The following is a 16,768-nucleotide window of genomic DNA, read 5'->3' on the forward strand; positions in this document are numbered from 1 at the left end:
GCCTACCACATTTAATAATTTGAGGTCATCCAGTTTCTTCCCAAACTGAAGACGTGTCCGAACATCTGGGGGTTATTACAGCAGGAACTCAAAGCTGCTGGCAACATAGAAGGCTCGCTCAATACTCAAGACAGTCGCAGAGCCAAAAATAGTATCTCACGGAATAACAAACAAGCCAGACTGCTCTGGAGCCCCACCGGTCTTGTTATTTGCAGCACTTACTTTGATGCTCTTCAGTAACTTCCAGTAAGAGGACTCCATTTTTAAGCTGATTTATAAGCTTCTTCTGTCAGTAATGTATGTCGGACTGCTTCACCTGGCAACTCTGCTACTCCTGGCTGCAGACACAAGCCATGCTCAGAGGATAACCCCGGATTTAGCCATGATGCAGTACTTCCAGAGAAGGCTTATCCAGCTGGAGGTAAGTGTCTTCACTCTCAAGTCTCAAAAGTTCTCTTTCCATCCTCCTTACCACATTTCATCTACTGCACAGAACAAAACGCTGACCTCAGAAACATCTCTTTGCCATAATTTATTCAGTGTGATGCAGAAACTAACATGGGACCACGGAAAAACACAATATGTCTCTGTTGTTTACTGTATTCATTTTTCTGTCAATGTTTGGCCAGGAACGCCTGATCAAATGTGAACACAACACACAGCTGCATAGTCAGAAGATATACTACTTGTCCAATGAGATCCACGGCCAGATGAACAGGATAGGCGCACATAAAGCTGAGGTGAAGACCCAGGTAGAGAGTGTGGCCTTGAGGGTAGGCCGCCTGGAGAGGGACATGGAGTACGTCCAGAACAACATCCCAGACCAGCCTAATGTGCACATGGAGGAGGCTCTGCTGGATCAACAGGTGAAAGAAGCCCGGACACTAAAGAAGAAAGCTAAAACTGACTTTGGGACAGGTACCTTCACCTATTTCATCTCCCAGTAATGAAGACAGAGAGAGAGAGAGAGAGAGAGAGAGAGAGAGAGAGAGAGAGAGACTAGATAGACTAACAGGTGTGATGAGGTGCATACAAGTAGTAAAAATGTGACAGAGAAAGAGAAAAAATATTTACCTTGTTAGATTTTTTCTACTGTTTTGCCATCTTTCAGTACATGTGACTAACTGGTTCTTGTGTTGGCCTCTAATATGTCATTGCAGATTGTGGCACAGTTCTAACTGGTGTTGAGTCCATGAAGATTGTGAAGAAAGCTGGTGATATATATGGTGCCTGGTTGAGGGACCCAACTAAAGGTTCAGCAAAAGTCTACTACTTTGACGGCATAAAAAATGACACCTTGATTGAGTTTCCGTCTTTGAAGATCTTCCATGAGAGCAATTTCCTCCAGAAATCAAACACTATCCAGCTGCCTTTCCCCTGGCAGGGGACTGGCCATGTGGTCTACAACGGCTTTGTGTACTACCACCAAGCAGACACGACTAACAGGATTCTTAAGGTCCATCTCCTCAACCGCACAGTTAGTGATAGCATTATACTGCCAGGGGTGCGCCATCTTCCAGTATATGCTCTCTCCCCGCATACGTTTGTACACCTGGTAGTCGATGAGATGGGGCTCTGGATCATTCATGCTGACCCTGATCTCGGAGGAAACTTGGTTCTCACAAAGCTTGACCCCGGCACCATGCACGTGGAGCACTTCTGGGACACTTCCTGTAACAGTCGGGATGCTGAGGCGGCATTTCTGATCTGCGGAACTATGTATGTGGTCTACAACTCCCGTCATGGGGGGCGCTCCAGCGTACGCTGTCTGTATGCCATCCATGACATCATCCTCAATGGAGAGACCCCTGTGCTGTTCTTTCCCAAGGGGTACACCAACCATGCCAGCATGCAGTATTACCCCAAAAGCAAGGAGCTCTACAGCTGGGATGATGGCTACCAAACCATCTACAAGTTAGATGTCAAGAAAAGAAATGTGGCCACATCAAATTGAGGTGGTTAGTTGAATAATAAAGCTGACATTTAGAATTGCATGTTGTGTATTAATAGACAGTAGAACCCAGGATAATTAAAATAACCAGTGTAGTAGACGAATGATATTATAAACCCAATGCATGCCTTGAATGTGGAATATTTTATTTCAAATATTGCTCTTTTGTTCAGCTGTATGGATATTAAAGCATTCCTTTCAAAGGAAGTATGATGGACAGGTTCTAAAAATGTTTAACACTCATTACCTCATTACCAAATGTCCATGTTTAACACTCATTGACCAATAGACTGACATCTATTGGTCAATAAAAAGTCGAAGCATTACTCATACAAAGAGCATACAGAATGTTTACATTTTGCATAGTTCTAGCCTACTCTTTAAATCCTCTCGGTTGTGAAGGCACAAATATCGCTTATCAAAAAGCACTCTGTGCCATTGTGATAGCCACGCGAAAACTCCCACCACAAGATGCTCTACTTGATCCCATTTTGTCTTACCACTAGATGCCACCATCGCCCTTTCTACTTGCCCATTATAGACTATGGGTTCAGTGTTAGATAGTTATTGTAAGAACGAACACTAAATGCGAAAATACATTTAAAAAAAAATCAAAATAGGAATATACTAAAAGACTTTTATATGTATATTAAATACAAATGTCTTGCTTCCTCATAGACACCCCCAGTCAAATATTCCCAAGGCTACATGACACAGAAGAGGTTTGTTAATATTTATATCTACTTTTTAATGATACACAGAGCACTGCAGTTGAAGTTGCTACAGAATGATGTTAAGGTCAATCTTTTATCTCCGGTAAATGAGGAAGTTCAAACTGGGTAGCATACGGAGGAACAAGCAGACAACTTCACTAGAGCCGTACTGGTCGTGGCCCGCCCCTAAAATCACATGACAGGTGATAGGATGGAGGAGGACACTAGGATGAATTTACGGCGCTTTCACCCGACAACGGTTACACGGGGAAGGTGATGCACCGCGTGAAATGAAACGAGTGGCAATGTGGCAAAATCTACATTAATTTATTGACACGTTTATATAAAGTCAGAAGCCTAACTTGAAGGATTGGTATTTATTTTCGCGCTCAGGTAAGTTACAAGACTTGTTTTCTATAACTATCAACAGCACTATTGGTGTTTGATAAAAGTAATCTGGTCGTTGAAGTCTTGGACAGCAGCTGTTTCTGCTTATTTTCGCTCTCCGCAAGCGAACTAACTACAGTTGTGCTAAGATGACTTATGCAAAGTTCAATGACTTACTGGTTAGATAGTGCCAAGAAGGACTTGCACATTAGTCAGCGCTTAGGCTATATCAGAGACAGCAGCTGACAAGGTGACTTTGTCGATTTGTTGTCAGTTGCATTTTGCATATTTGCTTTGGATTTGCGTGGCAAACAGGTGGATCATCTGTCAAATAAGTGTACAAATTCGTCTCTTTTGGCAACTTGGACACATCAGGTAGCATACATTGGTTGTTCCCGCAGGGGGAATAGGATTGTAGGATTGTAGGTTGATAGTAGTGTATAACCTGGAGCTTGCTTATCCAGACTTTCTTGGTCACAGCTGTTTATGAAAGCTATTGTTTTAATGGTGAATACAATCAACATGTGAAACGAAAGTACGGCGTTGCTACTGCATCCAGTCCTTGATGCTGCCACTTGTGAGTGCTCGTTTGGGGTGTGAAGTGATCTTGGATTATGAATTGAGCCTGACAGATTTAGGGATTATATCCCAAATGATCAAAGTGGATTTTTTGACATTAATGGGAAAGATCATTAAGCATGTGTGTGTGTGTGTGTGTGTGTGTGCACAAGCGAGCACGTGGTTAATTACCCTGTCAAATGCTGCACACAGATGGGTTCTCCTCTGCCTCTCATTCTGGAGATAATCCTCATTCAGATGTGATGAGCTGGATTTATCCTTGATAAGGCCACCGTGATCCCTAATCCCCAAATATTATTTACAACTTTGCTTCCATCCAATAACTGTTGCCTTATTGTGAGCTCTCACAGAATCACCCTTAGATAAGCAGTTGTGACCTGAGCATTCCAATCAGACCTGCCCTTGCACAGCATATTTTGAAATCATTTCAGCCGATATGAATAGCATCTCTCCCTGCTTGTCATTCGGGACAATGTGTTACATTTCCATCAGCGTGTCTCTTCTATCTCCGGGAGACGAGGAGTGGGAGGGGTGGGATGAAACCAACACATAGGCGCTATGGCTCACCAGAGGAAATTTTACTTGGTAATGACTGTCAGGCCTGACAGGCTCTGCTCTGAAGATCATGTGCTTCAACGAATGGATAAAGCCTTTTATTTGTGCCCAGCGCTGCTCTGTTCTCCCTGCTGCTCGCCGGACTCTTGGTAAACAGTGTGCAATTGTATAGGCTTTGAGATGACATCCCAGCCCAGGAGTCAAGCCAACATGATGAACAGATCTTGTGATTGTTTGCCAATGTCAGCACAAGTTGGATTTAAAGTCAAACTTAAACCTGCTCCTGTGTTCAGGACATTTGGGGGCATTTATTTACTTCTTCTGAGCTGTAATATTGATATTGCAGTGCACCGTTATACAATTTCGAAACTGATTGCAACTGTGTTCTTATTATATAGTATCACATTCACAAACCAAAATCTTTAAATATCCACTGAAATGGTAAGCCATAAATTCTAAGCTCTGTAAACTGATCTCCCACATCACCATCGTTTATTTTTTCCCGCAACCCTCGGACCAATAAAACCAACTTAAATGTTTTTTGTTATTTTGTCAGGTCACTCAGCTAGAAACTAAATGGAAAGGACGAAGTGAACATTGTTTTAATGTGCTGCAGTAACTTGAGCATTCCCTGTCAGGGCTAATCAAGCCCAGGCCCCTCAGATGCATGAAGGGCGTGGGCACAAACAAGCAGGCTGCTCTGAGAAAATAAGCAACAGGAGTGGAGTTTACTCAGCCGTTTATTGTTCAGGGCCTGCCTGGGGGCCTTTCTCTTTTGAAGGGAGGTTTCCATGAAGGTGAGCTGAGACAACTCGATCGACCAGTCGGGCAGGGACGGTGAGCTCGTTTTTTCGGTTTGGAAACTCAAACTTTCAGTGACACCTAACTCAAGGAAATAACACTCAGCATTTTATGTAATTAAATGTCACAGACTAAATTGACACATTTGTAGATCCTTGAACTTTATTTCACCAGGCTAGAAAAAAAATTGTGTGTGTGTGTAGGGAGGGGAGTGTGTATGACCTTCTTTGATAGAGCTTTGTAACACCTGAAAAAGCACACACACTAGCTGTATTGACGGGTTGGATTGAAGAAAATTGCTTGATGATCATGCTTCATTCTCCATGTGAAAACTAACCCTTTACCTGGTGTTGCTATTATCATGTGATTTATAAATGGAAATCTTGCGAGAGGAGTAAGAAAGTACAGAAGCATTGTAGCAGACAATTTTAGATTCAACTCTCAATCATCAAGTACCTCTCATCCAGCACTAACTGTCAATTAGGCTGCTTGTAAAATAATGTATCAGCTACCACTGACCACAATCTGAAACTAGCCCAGATGTTCACTTTACACAAACCCCAGTCATCTATCTGATAGCTATAGCTAATAAGCACCTAACCATAATAAGACTCATTATTTTTATTATAATGTGACAATGGATAGCTACAAAAACATCAATGTTTTGGAAGCAAAACACAAAAGCCACAGTAAAAGATCTGTGTAGATGTCTTTCTTTAAACCTGTGTGTTTTCTGTGTGCACACAAAGTCCTATCATTGTCAGCAGCATGCAAATATTGGAAAAGTAAATATAGTCAGATGTGCTGCATGGATGCTGTCTCTCACACGTAGTTCTAAAAGCTCAGTGTGCAGCTAGCCACGTGAATCGAATGCCTCATGGCACAATATGCAAACCATTGGCATGAGAGCTGCATTATGATAATAACTGAGATGCTGTCAGCCCCTGCTGGCCATGGGAGCCACTGAAAGGGAAATGTTGGTCTTCCTGCTCCTTGACTGACCTCCTGACATTTCCTTTGGCGCGGGTGACACACGTGGGCATACCTGCCCCCAAGGGACATTTTCTGCTGTGGCTCTGGCATCATGGCTGCCCAATCGATCACGTTGGACCGGTGAGCTTTCAAATGAGGGGGGGGGGGGCTCTAGTGCACTAGTCCTCAACTCATTCAAACTCAGTTCATGATGACAGAAATACCATACTATCGATCTGTGTTGATCATTTAGATATGAATGTATACCATGACAACATGTACAACATGTGCAACATGTACACTAACATCCATTTGGTAATCTAAATGCTTTTTAGCCTTGGCTCAGTCGTATGTATTCATCTCGCTGTGGTGGGTGGAAGCCGCGCAGTCATGCAGGTTTCTGGCAGTCGATTCCACCTGGCTCGTCAGTGAAGTGATCTGAAGTCATGTCACTGGCGAAGCCATGAGGCACAGTTTGCATTCTACGACTGTAACACTATCCCCCTGTCATTTGAGCCGGGCCCGCTTCGGGAGAGCAGGCTTGTAGGTTACAATTTTGATACCACAATGAAAACATATCTCTCCGCAGCACGCACAAAGACACAGTCAGTTGACAGTCACTTGAAAATGCCTGTTGTCTCTTGGCCTTCATGTCGTCTGGGTGTGATGTTCAGAGTGCAGTGGTACCAGTTCCCTCTCCATCACCATCACTTCATCTTTCTAGCCTGAACCTTGTGCTGCTTGGCTGCTCAAGAACCTTGTGCTGCTTGGCTGCTCATGGCTTCTAAGCTACAAAAGGCTACACTCCAGTTCACCTGTCTTTTTCATGCAGGAACCTTTTCATTTTAAACCTATGAAGAGAGAAGCTCTGTTCTACAACAGGTAGTACAAACTTCTGTAGCACCATGTCAACTACAACATTCACATGTCTGCACAACAGAATGTTTCTGGAAGGAAGGCCTGATTTGATGTGGCTGGCTGTCTCTCCCTTTGATGTTAACATATTAAGCTGGGTTGACACGCTGGCTTTATTGGTCTGCCACCTAATGCTTACTCCGCTTTTCTTCCCGGCTTGTGTAACGCTGTAGGCGTAACTCACATTAAACGTGCACACATAAAAATGTGGTGCATTTTTCCTAAATATGTCTGTCTCATAAACAAAAAAAGCTAATAGGCACCTTTAGTCTTCAGCCAAATGTTTAATGTTAGACCTAATAGTAGTTCCATGTCCAAATAAAGAACAGCGGATAGGTTCAGTATAGACACCCTCTTACATTTGTGATAAATTACAACTGACTTCGGTGTGAAAGACCCTGGGTAATATTCATGTAATTGCATGCTTGCATTTTTTTGTATGTATTGCCTTGGTAGTGGCTGTGTGTGATTGTGGCAGTGAGCGTGTCAGAGCCACGTAACAGCTACTGCCTCAGCGATTAGACCAGGCTTGGCTGATGTTGACATTTTGGAGAGTGATTGATGCCTTGCCAATGAGGCAAAGGCCCATGAAATATTTCCCACAGAAAATATTTGATTCAAGGTTACTGAATGGCCATGCATGCAACAAAAACATATGAAGTTATAGGTTGGGATCAGTGTTGATTTGTGGTGTAATAGGTATCTAGCTATCTGGATAGCTCCCAATATAGGTAATCTATCAGACACAGAGGTTCATAGCATAGCTATGTGCCACAGATATTTCCCAAGGTCCAACATTCCACTGAATGTCCAACATGACTATCGATCATTAACACTGTTAATTGATCATTAACTGTCAACAGCCAACAGCCAACAGTGCTGTATAACCGTTGAGGTCGACTCAGTGTTGAAGTTAATGATGAAAGTGGATCTGTATGTGTAAACGGTAGGAAGGATGGGAAAGCCAAGGCGTGTTAAATGCCAGCAGCTCTGTTTGTTTCGGTTAGTGTTTCAGTGGCTTTTCCTGCTACACTGGTTTGTATTCTCACAGGCCTGGAGTGGTCTCTCTCATTCCAGTGACCCGTTTCAGCTAGTGCAAACATCCTGGAGAAAATGAGGGCATACGCCACACTGGCACCCTAATGTGTGTTGAGCCCACTTGACTGAAATGAAGATTCCTGCTCACTGCCTAGTAACAAAGGAAACACAGTGTCCCTATTGCTAGATTCCTGTCGTTTGTGGTAGATATTTGTATGGCCTTTGTTGGTCCTTTGAGATATGTGACACACTGACGAAGATGGTGACACTACAAAACTTGTACAAACATAACCAGAGAAAAAGTTAATATAAATACAAGTCTACTTACGCTGAATGAGAGTGAGTTTTTTAATGAAATGTCAAAGCATATTGGGTGTGTTAAATTTAAAAGTAAAAAGTAATATATGGTAAATTAATTTGTATCATTTGTATTTTGGGGATTGTTGCAACTATGAAGGTTTGTACAAATAAGTATACGATACAGGTGCATCGCGACCTGAAACTTGCATAAGCTGCCACTGCACTGGCGGAACTGTGTCTTTGAAGACACAGGGTGCCACAGCGCTTACACTGCAGAAAGCCTTCTATTGTTCGCTCTTCTCAATTGCTCGACTTGTCCTCCCTCTGTTAAAGAATTAGACCGTGTTGATAGCTGTAACCCTAGATGGCAGCTTTTGGCCATGGGTCTACTGTATATACTTTGATGGGAAGAGCTCTTATTGCCAGCTGTATTGCCACGCTGTGCTGTTTGGCCCTATGGGGAGAACATGTAGGGCACCCTTACAGAGATGAAGTCACTCTTCATCATTGTCTTGTTTGTCATTGTTTTAATTAGAAATCATATCAGTCTTGTAAGGAACTTACATTTTTTTTGTCTTGAATGGTATTTAGAGGACTTAACCACTAAAATAGGAAATAATAATAGTTTCAGGCATAAGAGTTTGCTATTAAAGTAAATTTTACAAAAAGAGTGTTTTGTTATTAGTACAGTCTCACTCTCTTAAACAGACAGATAGAAATACAAAACATCTGTACCAAGAGTAGGAACACAACACAACACTTTTCATGAACACAGCATTGCATGAGAAGGCCTTGCGACTGCATGGGGGTCTGTTTGCTATTTTTGCTTTGTTTGCTATGTTTAACACATCCATCTCACCTATTGTGCCACATTAATATCTGTGGCGGAAAGTGAAAGCTTGTAAAATAATCTGGAATGCAGTGAAAAGAGCCGAGTAATGGAGATTCTCCAGCCCTGCGGCAGATTATTCTTTGTGTGTGTGTGTGTGTGTGTGTGTGTGTGTGTGTGTGTGTGTGTGTGTGTGAATGTGTGTGTGTCTGTGTGTCTTGCCCAGGCTCTGTTTTAAGAATGGGGTCTTAAAGGGCCACACTGAGGCTCCCTCCACCCCCTCTTGTCATAGAGGCTTATCAGAGTTTGATGATATGCAGGAACCAGATCCACCAGGAGCCGGGGCTCTCGCTAATGTGCTTAGAACAGTGGCCGGCATGTGACGTCCATGATGTCACTAATCATTTTAGAGGTAGCGGTGGAGGCACTTGGCGGCCTGGTCACTCTCTAGAGCCGGGTGGCGGAGAGAGACACACTCGAGGAGCTGAAGAAGGGTGTGGGGGTGTTTGAGGGGATGACCGGATGGAATACATGCAGTTTTGACTGGGTGAACAGACTCAAAGGTGGGTAGAGCGATTGTGGAACAAATATTGGTGAAGAGATTAACTATAAGATTCTATGTTTGGAGACATCCTTTTCTATGAGGGAGGCATCGCTGAAGCGTATGTAAGATAGGTATTTGGTTGGTGTGACTATGCTTTAGAGGATTGCCTTTATCCAGTAGATAAATCCAAGCTTTTAAAACAGATTGTGTGAGTGGAATTTACAGCATTTAAATCAGGTCAAAAGCTGCTCAATGCTGGAAGGACTCTGCTTGTACAAGTTATACTTTACTAACTAAGTTGTTGAGTGTATTGTCTGAGTTGTTGGTTCATGTCTACGACATAAATGTACCTGCATCTGATGTTTGACCAGTGTGGGCTAAAAGGGCAAATGAGAGAGCATGTGGCTTTTTGATGTGGTCTTTGAAAGAAACTTTTTAAAGGTCTTTTGTTCAGGTCACGGACAGACAGCCTTTCTGGTTTGTTGCAAAGCTGCAGTCTCATTCACCCATGAGAGCTGGACTCAACTGAAATGTTGCGTTTTGGAGGAAAATGTGCTTTGGCCGCAGTCCGCTGGATTTCAGCCCTGTGTGTCAACGGCTTATCCAGGGGGGAGTGTATGCAGGTGCTGAATGCCAATGGGGAATGCCGCGCTGGCGGGAAACATGAGCATAATCTGTGGGGGACATTTTCTCTCTCTCATTATGTCAAAAAAGGACTGACATCTGTATTTGCATTGTCATTTAAGTGAGAGAAAACCGATGGACTACTTGGACATCAGCGGTTCTGTGGCATGTTAATCTCCTAGTGCCGAGTGCACTTTCCAAACTGCTCAAAGCAAGATAAACTGGGTGGGCATAGTGGGCACTGAAGTTCTGTTTTTGATTTGGACTTCCGTGTGTGCATATTTGTCTCTAATCCAGTATTATTACATGCTGGGTAGTGTTACTGGGTGTGACTGCAAACATAACGAGGCCTTGTCGGTTCTGGTGTGACAATTTAGCAAGGCTTGTGACAGATAGTCGGATAAACCTTGAATGGGACATGAATGTATTTGTGCTCCACCAGAAATACCAAACGAGGTAAAACCTGCTTACAGCAAAATGTAGGGAAATAGTGGAGCTTTATTACAAAGTAATTTGTATGCTGAACTCATTTATGCTATGTTATGAATCAGCATTTCCAGTTTCAGTGTGTTGTAGACGGGTGGTGTAAGACTGTAGACACTACAACTCTTACACTTAACTAGCCAGTCTGGCTCGTATTAAAACAGCACAGTCTGTCAATGACTTGTGCCAGGGACTGCCGATGTCCGAGTCCGTGTTCACACAATTGAAGGCCTTCATTCACGTTCTATTATCAGACTCCTGACTATAAGGCTGCTGTAGCTTTTGTCCAGCTCCTTCCAATCCATGTTGAAGACAGCAACTCTCAATAGCAATGAATGGAGGCGACAGGCTATGCTGTCTCAAGCTAAATGTAGCCGGATAATTAACAGCATTGAGGTCCCTTGCACCCTTTCAGTGCCTTGCCTGTACAGTTGCCTTTTGTGTCCCAGATCCCGTCTTGTGTGCTGTCCTTTTCATCAGGAAGTGTTAATGGTCATGTTGTCTATTTACAGTCAAGCAGATATACTGCAGCATGAAGACTGTTTTATTTCAGTGTTATTTAAACTGATTATATCATAGCTTGTATCAGAAGGACGTGTTACTGACAGACCATTACTGGCAGATATGGTTAGGCTATAGTTTTGCTCTGTTCACAGGGAATGCAGAGGTTTTCGAAGATGTCATGTAACATGAAACAGATACCAGATATGTCAGATACACCATTCCATTGCAGTCCAGTAACCACCCCACACACACACACAAAAAGGCTTAACCTCTTGTCATGACATAAGATTTTAGCAGGGAAAATGTGTGCTCCTGTTACCATCGCTGCGTTCTGTCTGTCTGTCAAACACTGATCCGGTTAGCCTTGCCGTAACACAGTATGCAGACAGCTCATGCTATTTTTATGTGTTGGTCGTGTGTGCCACTAGGCAGGATGACAAAGGCATGAAACACTAGCTCTGAGGTCTAATTAATCTCAGACTCCTCTGCCATTCATGGCCTAGAGAGAGAGGAAGAGAGATGGAGAGAGAGATCGCCTGCTTTACGCTACGCTATGTCATTCCTCCTCTCATTGGGGTCAATCTTGGGAAAATACCAACTAGGCTTACTCAGCCGCCTGGGGCTTCCCCACTGGAGCTCCATGTACTGTGCTTGGGGAATGGTGATGATGGTGTGGTCCCTCTGCAAGCTCAGCGCTGGGGACAGCCTAATTAATAACGCAGTCTGTGGTATCTTTGAACATCGGGGGGTCTGCTCATCAGGCTGACATAAAGGAACAGGAGAGCGATGAGCATAGTGACAATATTTCATATATACATATACAGTACATATACATACACATATACATATACATATACATATACATATACATATACATATACATATACATATACATATACATATACATATACATATACATATACATATACATATACATATTATACATATACATATGCATATACATATACATATACATATACATACATGAAATTTACCTGTGTTAAATGTCTCATGAATTCACTTAAAGCATCTTGGACAACACAACTTGCAGTGTACGTTTTCCAAAATAATTTGAAAATGACATCAACGGTGTCATTATGGGTACAGCCATTAAACAATATCCCTGTGCGTTGCATGTGTTCTCGCTTCAGAGCCTTTTATGGGATTTGTACACATCCTGTGGCCCTTTAACAAGCAAACTAATACAAAACAAAGAATGCAAATATGAATAGACTGCACATGAGTGTTTGGTAACTTAATCCTGAAAAAACATTATGACGAGTCTTGAAAGATGTTCTTTTTTGACTATATAATGCATGCTTAGCAGATATATTCAGAAGTTCATGCATGGCTTGTGACAGCATCATGGTCCTTGCTGTACACTAAAGTAACAGCTGGAAAGACAGTCAAGAGCTGACTCATAATGCAATGCAATGCACTCTGCCTCTATTGCTGCCAAGAACATTGTTTTACAACTATTATCACTGGGCAGAAATCAGAACAGCGTGCAGTCCATCATAATTATTTTGGTAATACGATGAGGGTAGAACTCAATTCTGTTTGTTTTCCTTGTCCTGACTTTATTTTGTTTTTATTTTACAGGATACAGTGCTGCCTTGCTGTGGATGCTGTAGAGTTGTGTTGTCATGGCGTCCGATGCAAGCCACATGCTCGAGGCTGCTCTGGAGCAGATGGATGACATTATCGCAGGTGAGCGATTATACTTATGATGAGAACATTTTCATTTCTTACTTTTTGTTACAAAATGTTCAATGATCTTTAAAAAAAATGCAATTTGTGGTTAAAGAAATAGAAGGATGAGAAAATGATTTAACAAAAAAATGTCTAAAATAGTGAGCAGCAATTTCAGATGAAAACTGTTTTATGTACCTGGTCAAAGGAGGACTGTACATGAACAGATCAATACAACGTGAACATTAAAATAGAGATTTTCTTTTTGGCTGTAATGGTCCCTACACGTGTGGACCTTGTTGAATGGATTGTGCGTTTACAAAGTCGAGAGGACATATTTTGAAGTCACATTCATGCAGAGGCAGAAGTTGCTATTTTGGGAAGGAATCCTCTGATTGTGTTGGGGGTGAAGGGGGGAGGGAGGGCAGGAGGGGTTCTTCATCTGCCCTACAGCCAGCTTAGCGATTGCCAGGCTGATTTAACTAATAGAGGATAAATGTTTAATGAAGACAGTCAACAAATGAAGGCTTGGGGGATGGAGTGGGAGATGTCATTTTGCGTCCTGGATGAATAGCTGCACATTGCCATCAGCTACTGTACTGAGCAAGTGAAAGTCATGGTAATTTTTTAGACCACAAATTTAGCACACTGTGTTGAGTGTTCTTAGAGTTCAATGTAAATGTTCACAGTGCATGTCAAGACATTAGATGGGAATTGTATAAAAGAATAATAGCTATTGAAGCTATCATGGCTTATTGTTATGTAAGAAAGAATATCCTTTTAAGAACAGTATGTTATCCCTCAGGTTATCTGCATATGCTATGAAGGATACAATCCCTGGATTGTTTTGTTCAAGATAGCGCTATAAAACAGTTGCATACCACATACATGTTCACTGACCTAAAATAACTGACAATAACATTTCCATGAGTTTAGCGAATCCTCTTCACAGTCAGTGCCTGTATTATTTACCATTTATTTACCATGAGATAGGACAAAACGGGTCAGCACATATTCTCATACCTTACCAATTATTCATGGTAAACTGACTATTGTAGCCATTAAACATGTGAACAATAAGGCAGAACAGGAATAGGGGTAGATTGTTAGGATTGCCTGACACACAGTGGCATAGACCTGTTATGCAGTTTGTTTGTCTTCAAACATCCGAGACACAGCTGTTGCATTTTCTTCATGAGCAGTTTATGTTTAGGGACGTTCAGCTGTGAAGAAAGTCTGTGTTTAAAGAAAGTGTTAGGAATGTTTAAGGTGATCACAGGAATGCAGCGCTTCCCTCAGAGTCTCAAAATAATTACTGGCTGAAATGCAAGATACCTATAATCATCCTGAGGATTCTGAAAGTGCGCCACCTACTGATCGGCAATCTTATTTAAGAGAGGCAAACCATGACAAAATTCAGATAACAAGAAAATGGCTATTCATGCAGCCTGTAACAGTAATCAGCACAACGCCAACCTGACCTTTGCCCTGACGTTTTGCAATGTCTTATAATGTTGTGATTCAAGCCTGACTCATTAACTTTTACCTGTGGAATGACGTGCATGTTGAAGGATCACTGAACACTTGAGAGCCACAGTGACTTTAGATTCAGCAAATAGAATGTCAGACACAGCAGATTTTTCACCCTTTAAAAACCACCAGTCAGAATCAGCTTAGACATGGCTGTTGTTGGGCATTCATGAGACTCGCCTCAGAGGGCCCTCTGCTTTTGGATCATGTGTAAAGGAAATGAAGAATTTCCTAGCAGAACAAAAGGCACAACAAATTAGTGTCATGCCAAGGATTTAGCCTTAGCCTGTCAAAGTCTGCTACACATCGGGTGTCTGTGAACATGCCGTATGCCCTCAGCCAACCCTCTCGCATCACGGTCTGCCACAACATGTTGTGTTTAGAACTCCAACAGCCTTGTGCTCGTCTTGTATGGCACAGGCTCTCCTCACGGTGAGCGCTACAATGCTCACACGGTGCTCAGAGACCTGAGGTGTTTGTGGGAAGTTTGCGTGCAGCCCTTCGGGTGAAGTTATGGCCTGTGACAGCGCCTTCTCCAGGGTTATGGGCAGCACAGAGAGAAGGTGAAGCACCCCACTGTGCTGTCGACCTGTCGACTCGTAGGCCGCTCGGTTCCCTGGATGCCCTACTGAGTTCCGAGAAAGCAGTGCGAATACAAATATTGGTTGGGGACTTCCCACAGCGGCCAAACCTCTCACTTGGGCTTTTGGTACACCCTGATCAAGGTGGGAATGTTGCACCATCAGTCCGCCTAGCCATTTTGTGTAAACAGTACGAATACGGAATGGGGGGGGGGGGGGGGGTCATTGTTGTTGCGCATCTGAGCCAGCAGTGGAGGTAGTCACACAGCTGAATCAACGTCTGTATAAAGGGAGAGCTGGCATGGCGGGATAGGCGTGTGATGCAGCCTAGCAGCTACCCAAAATGTAAACAAGACTACTGTGTTGTCAGAACACACAAATCCCATATGAGAAGCATTAAGATGTTATACAAGATGCACACCAACTTTGCTTAAGTCTCAACCTTGCTATAGATGTGCATGGTTTACAAGAGCTTGCAGATACTAAGATTACCTGGCATTGTTGTTGAAATGAACAGGTAGGCTAGTTTAATTCCGACACATATTATGGCGTGTTCAAGACGACTCGGAATTTGGAACGTCCAACATGATACAGTATTTCCCAGCTCTGTCTTCAATGCGCTCGAGCTAAATGTATACATAGTAATACTGATGGTGAACTGGCTATTCTATATGTTAACCTATTTATCTTAGGTACTGAATATACTCTATATACTCGATAGAAATTTCTAGAAAAAATCTAAAAACCCCATAGACTTAGGTGGCTCTAAGTATGGCCTCTTCAGCTATACCCTTTCCCCCGCTTATGCCGTCTCTAGGAATGCCCAAAGGTTAGCATCTTGTGTGTCATTAACGTCCCTCCTCTCTGTTGGAGGTTCAACTGTTCAGTTTCACTCTTGCCTCTTCCTTGTACTCCTCTAGCTTGTTTTATTTGGCCATGTTACTGCAATTTGAATATTCATAGTGTATCTAGTTCTAGTTCCAATGCCTTGAGGCGACAGCACTGTAAGTTATGATCCATTCGTATCCAAATGTGCTTTGTGCCATATGTTTGATGCTGTCTTGCATTCTCTCTTGAAGTTCAAACCAATTAGCATAAGGTTCAGACATTAGGATGAATAAGCAGTTTTGCACAATATGCTAGCGATAATCACTGACCTTAAATCAGAACCAAAACCATATGGAGGGCCTTATCACAATGATGATGGCTGACAGGCCCCCTCCTCCGCTTGTATTGATGTTGGACGCGGCCGTTGGAATCATGTCATCATATGCATTCTACGCCATGTGATGGCCTCTTAATTGCCTGCAGATGCCTTTGAATCCTAAAGTCTCCTCAGGATCCAGATGGAGTTATTGGAGCAGATTTCCTGGAGTGTTCTACTTTGTAGCCAGTGACACATGTGCAGAGGTTGATTGCCTTAGGCTCTGTTGCCATACATTATGAATATTATTGTCTTATAATCTTCACTCTCATGCAAGGGGGGTTTTGTTGTGTATGGTTCCCCAACAACTTCAGTATTCTAGATGTCTTACATGCCTGGTGCTGATCACGCTTGATACAAATGTCACTACTTGTGCTTCTACAGAAGATGACTTCTTTATTTGTTTATTTATTAATTTCTGTATCCAGGAAAGTTACATTTAGATACAGTATCTCTTCTTCAAGGTTGTCCTGGTCAATAATGTTGATGATGATGATGGCAGTGATGATGATGATGATGATTTTAGGGATAAAATGCCAATTTCACCTCTATCTCTGCTTATTCCC

At 42.5% G+C, this 16,768-nt stretch overlaps 2 protein-coding genes across 2 annotated transcripts in view; both read left to right on the forward strand.

The window, feature by feature from the left end:
- Positions 1 to 210: 210 nt before the first annotated feature.
- On the forward strand, positions 211 to 1,954 carry olfml1 (olfactomedin-like 1; the record flags this gene model as incomplete). Its single annotated transcript, XM_080841531.1, has 3 exons — positions 211 to 421; positions 630 to 918; positions 1,161 to 1,954. Exons 1-3 carry the CDS (start codon positions 296 to 298, stop codon positions 1,952 to 1,954), a joined length of 1,209 nt encoding a protein of 402 aa, XP_080697657.1. The 5' UTR covers positions 211 to 295.
- Positions 1,955 to 2,984: 1,030 nt separating this feature from the next.
- Positions 2,985 to 16,768, forward strand: part of ppfibp2b (PPFIA binding protein 2b) — a 48,308-nt gene continuing 34,524 nt past the window's right edge. Inside the window, exons 1-2 of the mRNA XM_080842041.1 lie at positions 2,985 to 3,057; positions 12,798 to 12,905. Of these exons, the coding sequence (XP_080698167.1) occupies positions 12,842 to 12,905 (64 nt within the window). The 5' untranslated portion in view covers positions 2,985 to 3,057; positions 12,798 to 12,841. The remainder of the gene's footprint in view (positions 3,058 to 12,797; positions 12,906 to 16,768) is intronic.

This window comes from Sprattus sprattus (genome assembly GCF_963457725.1).
Source record: "Sprattus sprattus genome assembly, chromosome: 7".
Lineage (NCBI taxonomy): Eukaryota > Metazoa > Chordata > Actinopteri > Clupeiformes > Clupeidae > Sprattus > Sprattus sprattus.